General features: G+C 37.7%; 1 protein-coding gene across 1 annotated transcript in view; it reads right to left on the minus strand.

Annotated features, from left to right (window-relative positions):
• Positions 1 to 13277, minus strand: part of LOC121652088 — a 37170-nt gene that overhangs the window by 12691 nt on the left and 11202 nt on the right. The window contains exons 4-6 of the mRNA XM_042004637.1: positions 2636 to 2833; positions 297 to 2499; positions 10 to 216 (exon numbers count right to left, since the gene is read on the minus strand). Of these exons, the coding sequence (XP_041860571.1) occupies positions 10 to 216; positions 297 to 2499; positions 2636 to 2833 (2608 nt within the window). The remainder of the gene's footprint in view (positions 1 to 9; positions 217 to 296; positions 2500 to 2635; positions 2834 to 13277) is intronic.

Below are 13277 nucleotides of genomic sequence, written 5' to 3' on the forward strand. Positions count from 1 at the left end.
TAAAATTACCTGTTAGGCATGCTACTCCTAGATAAAGAGGATGGGCTCTGGGGTCTGGGGATCCCAGGGGCAAGTGGTCAGGTCTAGGACGAGCAGAGACACGCTGGGAAATCCTCTGTGTCTCTGGCATGGGAGGTGAATCTGTCTTTGACAGGCTCTGATGGTCATTGCCACTTGTTACAGATGTACTTCCAGGCTGCTCGCCAACTGTAGAAACTGTAATATTTGGTGAGAGTGAAGATAACGCAAACTGATTCAAATTTGATGGTAAACTCAAAACCAACATAACTCTGTACCTGTAATCTTCTTCCTGTTGATCTTGGGTGAAACCAGTCGGAAGGCTGTGCTATTTTTACATTTAACCACATGTAGCTGGGGGATCTCCGCACAAGAGTTGGTGTTTTCTTTTCTCCTGATATTTTTTCCTTCAACAATAACCAGTTCACACTTTTCTGAAGTATTCACCACCGCTGTGGAGAGGGATGAACATCTTCTATCTGATATGTCTTTTTTGTTTTGCTGTGCTGTTTGACTTGAAAGGTTTGAACACATCCCTGTAGAATTGGTTTGGTTTTCTGGCCTTTCAGGAGTCATGAAGGTCATGCGTGTTCCAGAAATATGACTTGAAATAAATGGTGATGCATGGTGTTTGGTAGAGACATCCAAATGTGTAAGACCATTTGCAATTGGCAGAGCATTAGTAGTGTTTGTCCTTACGTTGGCTACTGGAAGTGTTTCACTCGTGTTGTGTAAGCTGGCATAGGATTTGGCAGATTGTGAATCCTGGTAAATAAATGGTACTGTAGTCCTCTCAGACGTCTGTTTTCTTTGCTCAGAATATAGCAAAGAATTTATCTCCCTGTAATGGGAAGAAGGATCTGAATCTCCTGGTTTCCAGAGTGGAACTGTGTTTATTTCTCCAGACTCTTTACAAATATCTTCAGCAACAGAAGGAGGAGACTGGTTTTGTAATCTAGGATTGCTCTTTATTCCTTGAACATCACACCATGGATCTCCTGTTTCAGTCCCCAGTGGTCCCTGTCTTTTATCCATCTGTGAGAAATCCCCATCCTCTTCCACCACTGCTAACATCTTCTCTCTGTCTTTCTCTGTTTTAAAGGTGACAGGATTTTGGATAGCAGCCTGGTAAGAGTCCCTGTATCGACATCTCAGTTCTTGAGCTCTGGAAGCCATTCCACCCTGGCGTCTTTTCATGCATGGGGTGCAGGGCTTCTCTGCAAAGCGGACAGTACGGACACACTGAAGAGGTTCAAGGAGGTCAGAATAAGAGTGATGTGTTTGGAAATGCTGGGGATTGGATGGAGTTACTGTTTCTTCAGGAGCCACATATTTAGAATGACTTGGTGATTTTGTAGGTAACTGCACATGTCCTTGTGACTGTGTGCAAAGTGGTGACTGTGTGACTGCCTGACTTTGTCTATGTGGATATCTTTGCATTTGTGCTTCATATTGTATCTGTGGTTGGATTTGTGCATGTAATTGTTCTTCAGTAAAGGACTGATCTTTACCAAAAAGCATGCTGGCCTGTAGTATATCAATATATTCCCCTTCAGCAATAGTTTGGGCTGCTGGCCCACTTCTACTCATATCTTGTACCTTTTCTTGCAGTCTGTTTTCAGAAACAATTACACCTGTATTTTCAGCCTTGCATGCAGTTATATTGCCGTTTGTAGAAGTGCATATATCTGAAACAGTGTTTGTTTTTGATGTTGTATTTGCATTTGCCCCAGAAAAGCGGCTGTCCCATGTATTGGGGGACACCCAGCCTATTGGTTTAGTCTCTATTTCAGTTTCTTTAACTTTGACCAGTTGGGATGAAGAAGCAGTGCTTGCATCCACCAGACAAAGTGACACAGCAATGCCGTGTCTTGCTGGACAAATTCTAGTTTCCACAGAGAAGGCAGGTGGCTGTGAGGAAGATGTTAGATTAGAACTCTGAATGGTTTGAGGATACTGTTTTAGTGTAGATCCTTTAGAAGAAGTAGTTGATGAAGGAAAAGTTTTATTAGATGAACAATCCAGAGGTTTAGGAAGAGAAAGTGTAGGTGATAATGGAGGATAAGGCAGGGGAACAGAGGCCATACTACTCCCAGCACTTTGTGGCACGTCCACAAAATCAGGCAAGGCCACCCGTTCCCATGGTAGCCTCACCAAGCCTTGCTCAGTGGCAAGCAGACATTGCCTGAGAGCTGTCCCATGACGACCATGATTGATCTCATCTAGCCAGTCACAGCTAAATATACAAGGATATGATGTCTCAGGGATTGGGGTCTCCTCTGTTTCCACAGTAAACCCTTCCTCTTCCAAGAGGCTGCAGACCACAATGCGAGCTGATTGGTCACAGAATGGTGCTACCTGGAGATAAAAATCACCAGGCTGAAGTAGCAGGGCGTCGATGGGAGCAAGGTGGACAACAACTTGGTCATGTAAACACAGAGGCCAGCCTTCACAGAGGAAAAGACCATCGGAGTACTGAGCCTTAAGAGAACAAAGTCATGGACAACATATAATTTCAATAAAAATTCATGTTCTTTAAGTGTTTAATCAAAGATTCTCCATTTTTAAACAACATCTCTCACACAAGGTCAGAACACAACACAACATAATTACTTACACATGCAGCCTGCTGCACAGTGTCTAAGATGTGCTTGGCTGGAACCAAAAAGTCCAGAAAACACCGCAGGGCGTCTCCCTGGTAGTGACTGTCAATGATTTGGAAGAGCTGGCTAAGCAGAGTGGGAGCGGTTGCATCGAAGGGCGGGTATAGCACTGAAAGAAGGTTCTGGATGGAGCCTTCTACAGAATTAAGGTTCTACAAACAAAAGAGACAAAGGAAGAGTTAAACAAAACCTTTGTTTATAGTTATAATGCAGGAGAGTTGCCAATAATAAACAGATGTTACTTGCATAAAAACTTCATGATAAATCTCAAATTGCAAATTTTGCATAAAAATGATCTCAAATCTAATGTGCACACTAATGACCTATGGCACATCTTGGATTATGTCATTCGTATCCTTCTAAGTAATATACTGTATGTCATGCCATATGTTCATGTCCACCTGCTGGAAAAGGAAGACACAGACAAGGACCTCCAGCAGTCAAAATTTCATTTAAAAGAAGATGATGATAACTTTACCAGTTTGGCATTCAAACTAAATATCTATAGTAAGTCAGACAGTAAGGCCTATAAAATGTAAAAGAAATATTTAAGATCATGTCTTTTCATGGGTTTTCTTTTTTATGTTTAGTCTAAAACCTAAATATATCCTATATCTTATTTAATAAAGCCAATTTAAAAACAAGAAAAGCAGATTTCTCACATTCAGGATGCTGGAAAAACATTTTCAGTAAAAATCAAGGATCTATTTTTTTCCGTTCAGTTATCAAGTTATCAGGTATTAGTTATTAAGACTGACTTTTATGTGAACTACATAGGTAAACACAGGTTCATGAAACTCAGATTGTTTTTTTTTTTTTTTTTTGTACAATTCCTTTTCCAGCGATCCTACTCTTGTGTTCCATCCGAAATCAGGTTTTCTCATCGAGATAATGCCAAATTCAGATTTTTCCATTCATCACTGGAATACATTTACCTGTAAACTATTTAGTCTATTATTATTATTATCCTCTGCTTATTGTACTACAGAAGAAATGCCAGTAATTTTTTTGCTACCAATGTCTCATACTAAATTTTGTATTCCTTGTCTTCAAAGTCTCAATCTCCCAAGAGAATAGCTACACGAACACAAATAAACCTTGCTCATCTTAACATGTAGAAGCAGCTAACCTGACAACAAATATCAAAGTAAACATGGTGTGATGGCTGGTCCCAAGGCTAGCTAGACTTCTGGCTTATGGTTTCACATTCCCTTTGACCTGAACTTGTGGCCTCCTACCCACTTTTAGGCTTTGCTTTATTTAGCTCAGCAAAGGCCACAGCAGCAGACTTTAGATGCTTGATGTATGCATGCATGACTGAGGCTTTGCAAGGAGAATTATAGCTTCAGGAAAAGTAATGTGTGAATGTTAATGCATAGTGTGAACACTGTTGTTTTTTTTCTCCCTAGGTAGGTTTTCAGTGTAAGGTTTATGACAGAAACAGACATAATGTGCTTATTAACCAAGCTCAAACATGCTAGAAGATGGATTGTTTTTATCAGCCAGGATAGTCATTACTTCAAGTCATCATGCCAAGCTAAGCTAACTGTTGGCTAGCTGCAATGCAAACAGAAAGATGTGAGAGTTTTATGGCTGTGATAATTTTATTTATTTACCAGAAAGCAATTAAGCAAACACTATATTACAAGAAAATCAAAGTTTTCAAAGACATGAAAACAGGACAAAAATTGTATAATCTTTTTGAGATGATGTTAATTATAACATAAGTAAAAAATAATAAAACACAGCTCATTTGTTCCAAGCTGTAGTGAGAAAGAAACACAGACATGAACAAAAAGACAGAGAAGCAGGCATATGTGTCAGGTTGTGAATAATCTTCCCTTAAACCATCACTAGCTTCCTGCCTCCCCTGCTCTGCCATAATTCCCTCTGTGGCTCTAACATTAAAATGAAGCTTCCTTGCTCCACATAAAGCCTTAACACTTGTTAAAAAGGCAGCACTGTGCATTACGTCCTTCTAGGTTTGTTGTTTCTGTATTTGCGATAGCTCATTCTAATTTTTTCCTGCTCAACAACCTTCTTTGGAATCTCAAGCTCTTACATTATTATCTAAAAACCTTTTACTCAGTTTACAGTCCCGCACCTCCAGAAGCAACACTATGACTCAGAACATTTTGGTCAGTTCTGCCACCCCCCACTGGGGCAAAACTCAACAATGGTCATCATAATGACATTAAGGAGAAGGAAGCTAATTATGGAAACAGTGGTGGGGGCTTGTAGAATGGTTGGAGGGAGCCCAGAAGCACACAATGTAGTTAAGTAAACTTAGATCACAGCTCATGAATTTTAAATGAAATGTTTTCTTGAAGACATTGAACACCTGCTTCAGCAGCTCTTTAATACCATCAGTAAAAGTAGTTGTGGAAGATCTATATTTGGGCCTTTGGGTCTTGGCAAAGAGGAGCTGAAAATAGTGGAAATTTAAATCTTTGTAACCTTAAGAAGACAATTGAAAAGTGATATTGGTTCAGGTCATCTGGCAACAGCAATACACGCCAAGAGGAAATGTTAATCTTTAAAATTAAATTAAAATAGTATTTTTTCCGCACTACTGCTGATAGATAATCAGCCATTAGTCAGAAAAAAAAGAAACAAAAATGCTTTGTTGATGTCAGAGATTAAAATTTAAACAGGCAGACTTGTTGGAAATGATAGATAGGCAATAGTTAGTCAAATAACAACTGGTTACAACCAAGGTATGCCGAATACTTCTGAGTGCACAAAACCTTGAAGCAGACATGCTACAGGAGCATAAAACCACACCGTGTGTGGTCTTATGCTCCAGTGTGTGCTCTTCACTGGTCAACATACTGTTGCACATTCACATTCATTCGCTACACATTCACCAGGCTCTATATAAACACCTAGATCTTTCTCACTCAACCACTGAAATAAATGACGATGCTCACATAACTGTGGATAAGATGTCTCAGTGCTGCAGTTGAAGACAGTTTGAATATCTCTGTCCAGTATCATTATGACACAGAAATAGTCCTTAAACATTCTTAAAATAGGCTCCTGCCTGGGTAACAAAAAAAATCTTCAATAATAAAAACAAAAGAAAGCATACAGTGTATTATACTGTTGTGACATAGTGACATGACTTATTTTAGTATGTTTTAACTCTACTAGTCTTTTTTAGTTGATAATATCTGGTGGGGAGTGACAGGAAACATCGGAAGAGAAGATGGCATCCCTGGCCGGATATAAACAGAGATTCTGCAGTTACATGGTGTTTATTTAGGACCATTAAACTAGGCCACCAGGATCATTTCCAACCAAATTATTATATAGGAAATTATATTATTATTATTATTATTATTATTATAGAAGTAAAAATTTTGACAAATCAGAATGACAATATCAAGATTCTGTATTTAATTCATTATTTAAAATTTAGGAAAGACAAAACAAAAGAAGAACTGCTCAAATATTAAAGTTTTTGGTTTAAACAAAGTAGTCCTCATGAGTGCCCACTTCAAGAGCAAATGTGTTTTTCTACCCTATCTGTTATTTATATCACTACAGCCCCCCCTTCTTTTTTTGTGAGTCTAATGATGTATCCTTTCAAATATCCACCCCTGTAATACACATAAACAAAATGCCTGAGAAATATGTGACACAGTAAGCATAACTGTGCTGATTTGGCCAAACTTCAACATCTCAAAATTAAAATAAGCATTAGAAGCATCAGTTTCCTGTTTATGTCTGCTACTTTTCATCCAAGTTAATACACACACATTCCCTACTGGACTACACAAACTGCATAAAGAGGGGATGTGGAATCATGTCAGTTACACAGGAGGGAGCTCTGTCCTCTCTTCTTATTAAAACCACCTCCAAATGAAATTATGAGTAGATAAAAATTTGAAATTTTCCGGATATTCTATTGTTTTTAACTTAAAAAAAGTTCATACACTTAAATAAGGGTTTTTAGGGAACCTGTAAGACTGATTATGTATGTGAAAATTTCCCAATCAACTAAAAAATAAATTGGCCTAAATCAGAACATTTGTTTTTAGATGTTAATTTCCAAATGTTCTATAGGGAAGATCATGTTAAAACGCTCAACAGACCAATGGGTCTAGTCATGGCAAATGCTCTATTTTCTACTTTTTTTAATCTTTTCATAAAAGAAAAATACTCTCAAGATGCCACACTTCACATTTGAGGCTGCAAGCATCTTTATTCAACTCTTTTGGAGCCACCTGTCAATTCCAGGAGTCATTTCAGTAAGATGCCAATGGGTAAGGAACACTAATCATTAGCCATAAACACATGAATTAAAATTTAACAAGTTTTTAACAAGAATCTACAAATCTCACCAGAATGCATAAGTTACAGCTAACAACAGTGACAAACGTTATTAGTATGAAACTAAAACTTTTTTTTTTACCACTGCGTAATCTCTTGAAATACATTTAAAATACATTTATAAATAAATGTATTTCAAGACTGTTTTGCCACATATAAGCTGTGCTCCTGTGGAACTTAATATTTCTATCTTTCATTTCTTTTATTATGATTTTTTTCCACTATGTAAAACCTCAAAAACAAACCAAATATCAGGGCAACATGATAATGCACTCTTGTCTCTCCTGTCTGCTCCTCTGTAGAGACATTCATTGAAAACTGACACATTTCTGAATGACAACAGCTGTTGAAAACATGTGAGGCAACACTTATGGAGACACAACTGAATGAAATTCAATTTTAGTGACAAAAAACAGAACAATGAACAGACCACAGCAGAGTTTCATGCAACCCATGACACACAGGACATGAAATACTTTTCTCATTAAAACTTTGCATAAAAATTCAGATTATTTTAAGAGTGGAAGGAATGAGCTGAAAGTAGAGAATTTTTAAAATACATTCTTTAATTGTGCACCATCTTCAAATGTACTGAATGTGCTCACCCACCCACTCGAAGCTTTATTATCTTTCTGTGTCTTTTTAAAATCCAGTGAAATGTTAATATTAACTTATTTTTGTTGTTTTTATTTCTTTACTATTAGGAGAAAATGCTACAATGCACAATTACAAATAAATATGGGTCTGTCCCACTTTTTTTGTATTGCTTTAGTATGTGTACCTTAAACTTTTTCTTCCACAACACAGATACGTGATAAAAATACATTGCATGTCTCGCTAGCATTTTATGCATAAATAATTTACTATTCTGTGCTATTTACAGCTTTCAGCAGAAAGGAGATTACTCAGTGGGGTAAAGTACCAAATTCCATCCTTTTTCAGAATAGCACTATTTTTTCTGACTAAATGGATTTAGTAGATAAAACACTCTACCTTTTAGCCTAAAAGCTGCACTTCTGGGTTAAAAGGTACATATAGTGTCACAAAAGTTTCTTTTTCGCTTCAAGTCTTTCTTTTCTTGAGTTGTTCCTCCTTAAATCAACACATCTGGTGACACCTGAGCTCAAGCACAAACCAAATCAGAGTCGGGTCAGTTATAAACACTACGTAACCACAGAGGCACTGAGATGGCCAGACAGTATATTTAAAAGCTACACATGGTTTAGAAAATCGGAGCTTGTGGGAGGCAAATACCAATCATGGTGACCTTGATCAGCAAAGCAGTTTGAAAGTGGCTGTGAAGTGTCAGTCAGGAGGGAACGAAACCTGTGTTTAGGTCATTAAAAACACGTCAGGGGATTATGAATGAGCTGAGCCTTTGAGCGCATCTTTAATATCATCATGAGCAGTCTGACGTGTCTGTGCATGAGGTGTGTTATTATATGAAAGAGTGGCTTAGCTTTCACTGACATGCTCATCTCATCTGTAATTAGCCCACAGCTGTGCTTAATGTAACTAACACCAGCAGATTTCATGACAAACAACCAGAAACAACCACTTAGTTACAGGACAAACAGGTGAAAACACAGTTAATGATAACAAACTTTGAAACATGTAATCCTGACTCCTGAAAATGTTTTTATACACATTTAAATATAACTACATTGATTAGGACTATTTGTTGTTATTTTTTTATGATGAGAAGCATGGTAAATGTGGAAAAATGTTAACATGTTGGATCTTAGAACTAAGCAAGAAAGTGTGTTCTGCCAATAGAATAAAAATGAAAACTTAGCAGTTGTCCACCCTCATCAGAGTTAAACACTTTGAACAGCTGCCATAGAGCTATATCAGTTCAGTCAACACATCAACTCAAACTGACTGACTTCCTGTATCATCACAAATGTTTCAGTGTCCTCTAAATACAGATGGCACCTGAGCCAAAGCAACACATCAGTGAGTTATCCAGGTAAAAGGGAGGTGATGATTTGTAGTTTTGCAAGCGGAGTTGTTGACCTTGCTGTTGTGTATTTTCTATTGAATCATCTGGATGGGACAAGATGTCTTTTTACAGAGAAAAAAGATGCTCTGTGTAACCTGGTCAGCACAGGAACAAATACCAAAATATTGAGGTCACTCTGAAAACAGGAATAGTCATAGTTTAATGGACTCTGGTTTTGACGACATGGCAAATATGCAGGGAAGAGGGCGGGGAAATTTACACACACACATAAACAGAGAGTCCTGCCAAGTCAAACCTACGAGAGAGATGGGCGGGCAATTTTAAAATCCTAACCCAGTCAGTGCCAAACAAAATGGACTTTATGTACAAATGGGGCACACCCTCTCTGTAATGCACATAGGTGTAACAACACATAAAAAACACATTCATTCAGGATTTTACTCATCTGGATATGGAGGCTGAGACAAGAAAAAAAGGTGGAAATGCTGGTTAAATTTAAACTCAACTTTAAGGCAACACTAATATCCACCATCACCTCCCTGATGCTAAACGATGCCTTCTGCTTGGTCTCACATGACATTTTACATGCCAGTAACAGGAAAGTAGCAGATAAAGTACAGTGGCTGGTTTGTGAAACCTGCCTGAAAGCTTGGAAACCTAAGATCTTCACCTTGAGACAGAGCAGCAGCCAGTGTAAGCTATGGAAGAAATGCTGCATGTAGTATCCAGTCAGAACACATGGTTGTTACAGCATAAAGGGCCACTTGTCAGGACATAATAAATAAATGACTCTGTGGCACTATTTTAAAAAGCAGACAGGGCTGTAACTGTCATGTCCTCTACATGTTATGAGGTAAAACTACATGTATGAATATTTTAGGTATGTTAAACAGAGTCAGGTGTTTTTTACAAGACATGTAGGGATGAGAGGAATGATGTTCATGATTTTTATAGATCATTTAAATTTAGTTTGACATTACTGTGATATTTGTATATATTGTATATATATATTCAATTCAATTTAAAAATAGAGAAAATGAGAAAAGCAGAAACTTTACATGTTTTAGAAATTAAACCAGTTACTACAGTCATTTAGCAGTCCAGCCTCTGCAGGTCTCAGCATCTAAGCAGTTCAGGATTATTGTTGCCTATTGACAACCTGAAGACCTGTAGGAATTAGTAGTGTTTAAGTGCTGATGTGTCATGTGACAGAGGCAAATATAACAGGAATTTATATATTACAGTATTACTTTCAGAATGAAATAAACAACAACAACAACAAAAGAAATACCAGGATAAAAGAATGCTAGCAACATGGCACGAGTCAAAGATGCATTCATTCAACCTTTAATGCTACTTAAGAACAGCACATAATAAAGTTTAAATATGAGTCTAGTTTGGCAGATTTGCTAAAAACCACTGGATATGAAAGAGAAGGTATCTTGCATTCACTCTGGACAAGCACTGAAAGAAAGTTAACACATCTCACAGAAAAAAATGACAGATTGTCACATTACCATCTTCTCTTCTGTTTGCTGTCTTTCCAGTTCATCACAACAGCTGCATTTTCTGAAATAATCCAAAAGGAGTGACAATCATCCAAAGAGCTGCTGCTCCCGCTCAGTGGCTGCTGGACCAAAATAAAATCCATTCTGTTCAGCCACTCGTTCACAGCTGAGTCACGGAGGGCTGATGAGCATTCGTCAAGTCTTCAGCCAGTCCACAAAGACTCTCTCTCTCTCTCTCTCTCTCTCTCTCTCTGTGGTTTACTAGTGAGTTGACTGCTTTCTGTTTTTCTGTCTCTGTTTGTTGTTTCCCTCTCTGAGCACCTCAAGTGCTGGGTGCTATGTTTGTCTGAGAGAGGCAGTGAGACCAAACATGAGGAGAGCTGACAGGGAGGGAGGTAGACCCCTACACTCAGTCCAAGTAGGTACATGCAGTATGGGTGGTAACTAATTCCAAATGAACAAGCACTTCAGATCACTTACTGCTCTAGCAAGTAACACAATATAGTTTTACAATTAATCATCTATTTTTGTTACCTTTACAAAGAAACATCTTCTGTTAAATTGTTAAAAATATTTATAATATCCATTCTTGTTGTTTCTATAACTCCAGCAGCCTGAGTATGTAAATCTTTTCCAAGGCTGGATTTAATTTTTTTATAAATATATAATCATTTTATACATGCATCCAGACTGACATTAAAAATGAATCACTTCTAAATCTGGCTACATGCCACCTCTGATGAAATTATCACATAAAACCAACCAGAAGTTTTTAAATCATCCTGCTAGAATTACATAACAACATGCTTGGCAGAGATGGAAATAACCAGGAAGAGAAAACCTCCAATGTATTCATATTGAATGATTAATGATAAATCTTCCATTTACCATTATTGGTAAACATGAGAAACAGTTGTCTCTGTTTCTCATGGTAAGTAGCTTTATTCTGGTATATAGTATCCAATCATAGGTTTTATCAGTGAGCAAGTTAGTTGGCAAAGACATCAGATTTGGTGGTTTCATGATCTTGAGTTTGTAGGTGAAAGTAAAACCACAACAAAGTGTGGGTCATGCCTGTGAGACCACCTCCAGCACCTAAGTTATGTACAGCTGCTCTCACTGTTGGCAAGGTCTGTTGTGGAGCAGAATGGCTTTTTGATTTCACAGCTAAAAATTAATAAAAATTAAAAAAAAAGAAAAAAAAACTGTCTAAACTGGCTTTGACCTCCATTCAGGGGTAAATTAACAATAATGTAGCTGGTTTTCTGGAAGCCTCAATGCCGCCCTCTTAATTAACTTAAAATACCATCAAGGAACTTGATCCTCGATCCGATCAAGCCACTGGTAACTGGAGCAATATGATATCAATTCTGACTTTGTGTATCCCTTTCTATAGCTCACCCTGTATGCACAAGACATTTTGTCAAACTATACTGTACAGATACTCACAGGGATATCAGAAGCTGGCGTCCTCAAAGTTAAAGCACTAAACTGCAACTAGATGCTTTGACTTTAGCTTAAAAGTGGGGCTGATTAAACATGGAGCATGTATCATTAAGATAAGACCACAGCTCCAAAAAAGTGAAGAGATATCAGGCAAAAAAAAGATGCAAAAACAAGAAACATTAATTAAATTAATTAAAAAATGTACATTGTAAGTATGTATGTAATGTGTCTGCATATTTTAACGAGGGGCAGATGTTCTTGTTGACAGTTTCCGATATTGTTTTCATTTGGGAATTCACAATAGCTTTAAATTCATGCAGATTACATTTTAATAATTCTAAAATTCAAAGAAATCTTATAACACGATGATGGCATCATTCGCATCAACAAAGCTACAACTACAGACTGATACCTGTGCAGAGGGAGTGTCTCCAACATCTTGTGACAGAAAGAGCAATGCTGTGCTTTTGCTGAGTCATTAAGAGAAGTTGAACAACAAATGAAAGGAGGTGAAGACGTGCCAGAAGGAGAAAATATGTTTAAATGGAAGAGGTGATGCTGTTTAGCGAAACATTATATAGATGGCAGCAGCAAGAATATCTCTTCTGTATCTTTGACCTGGTCATGTCAAAGAGTGACAGAGAGCGAGAAAGAGTGATATTGAGTTCTCACTCCAACCCAGACTATGGCAGACAGAATCCATGCAACACATTCCTCCACAGTTTTTTTTAGTGCGGGGTTAACCTCAACCTGGCTGACTGTACTGAGCATAAAGCATGGGCATAACAATCTGAGTTTCATTTCTTTAGGATATACTCTAGTGGTGGTGATTATTCTGAAAAGCAGTGTTTACCAATTTTAAACTTTTAGCAATTAAGATTCATAATTGTCAGTATAAATTTGTCCTAAAATTACATTTGCATGTCATCACATACGATGAACACATCATATTGTTTGTATGCATATGCACCAAACATTGGCTTACAACTTGTGTGTTGCACCAATTACATAAGGAAAGGAAATAGCAGCATCTTACCCTGCAAGAGAAAAACTTGCTCATCTTAACGATATGCAAGAGTTGCGTGCTCTCTGCCTCAACTTAGCTGAAAACAAGCCTGGGGAAAAGCACTTTTTTTTTTTTGTATATTATTATTTCTGTTGTCATATACTGGAGCGATAATTGTTATAATCTGCTTCTTGTTCTTTCTCCCTTACAGTGGTCCTCCTTCAGGCTCTGTTAATGCAGTGAATCTACTGGGTAACAAGGCAAATGGGAAGTCACAAAGGGACATAGAAAGACAGAGAGAGGGAGGATGGGAGTAAAAAGCAGTAGGGAGGGGGGAT

The sequence above is a fragment of the Melanotaenia boesemani genome, chromosome 13 (assembly GCF_017639745.1).
Source record: "Melanotaenia boesemani isolate fMelBoe1 chromosome 13, fMelBoe1.pri, whole genome shotgun sequence".
Classification (NCBI taxonomy): Eukaryota; Metazoa; Chordata; class Actinopteri; order Atheriniformes; family Melanotaeniidae; genus Melanotaenia; species Melanotaenia boesemani.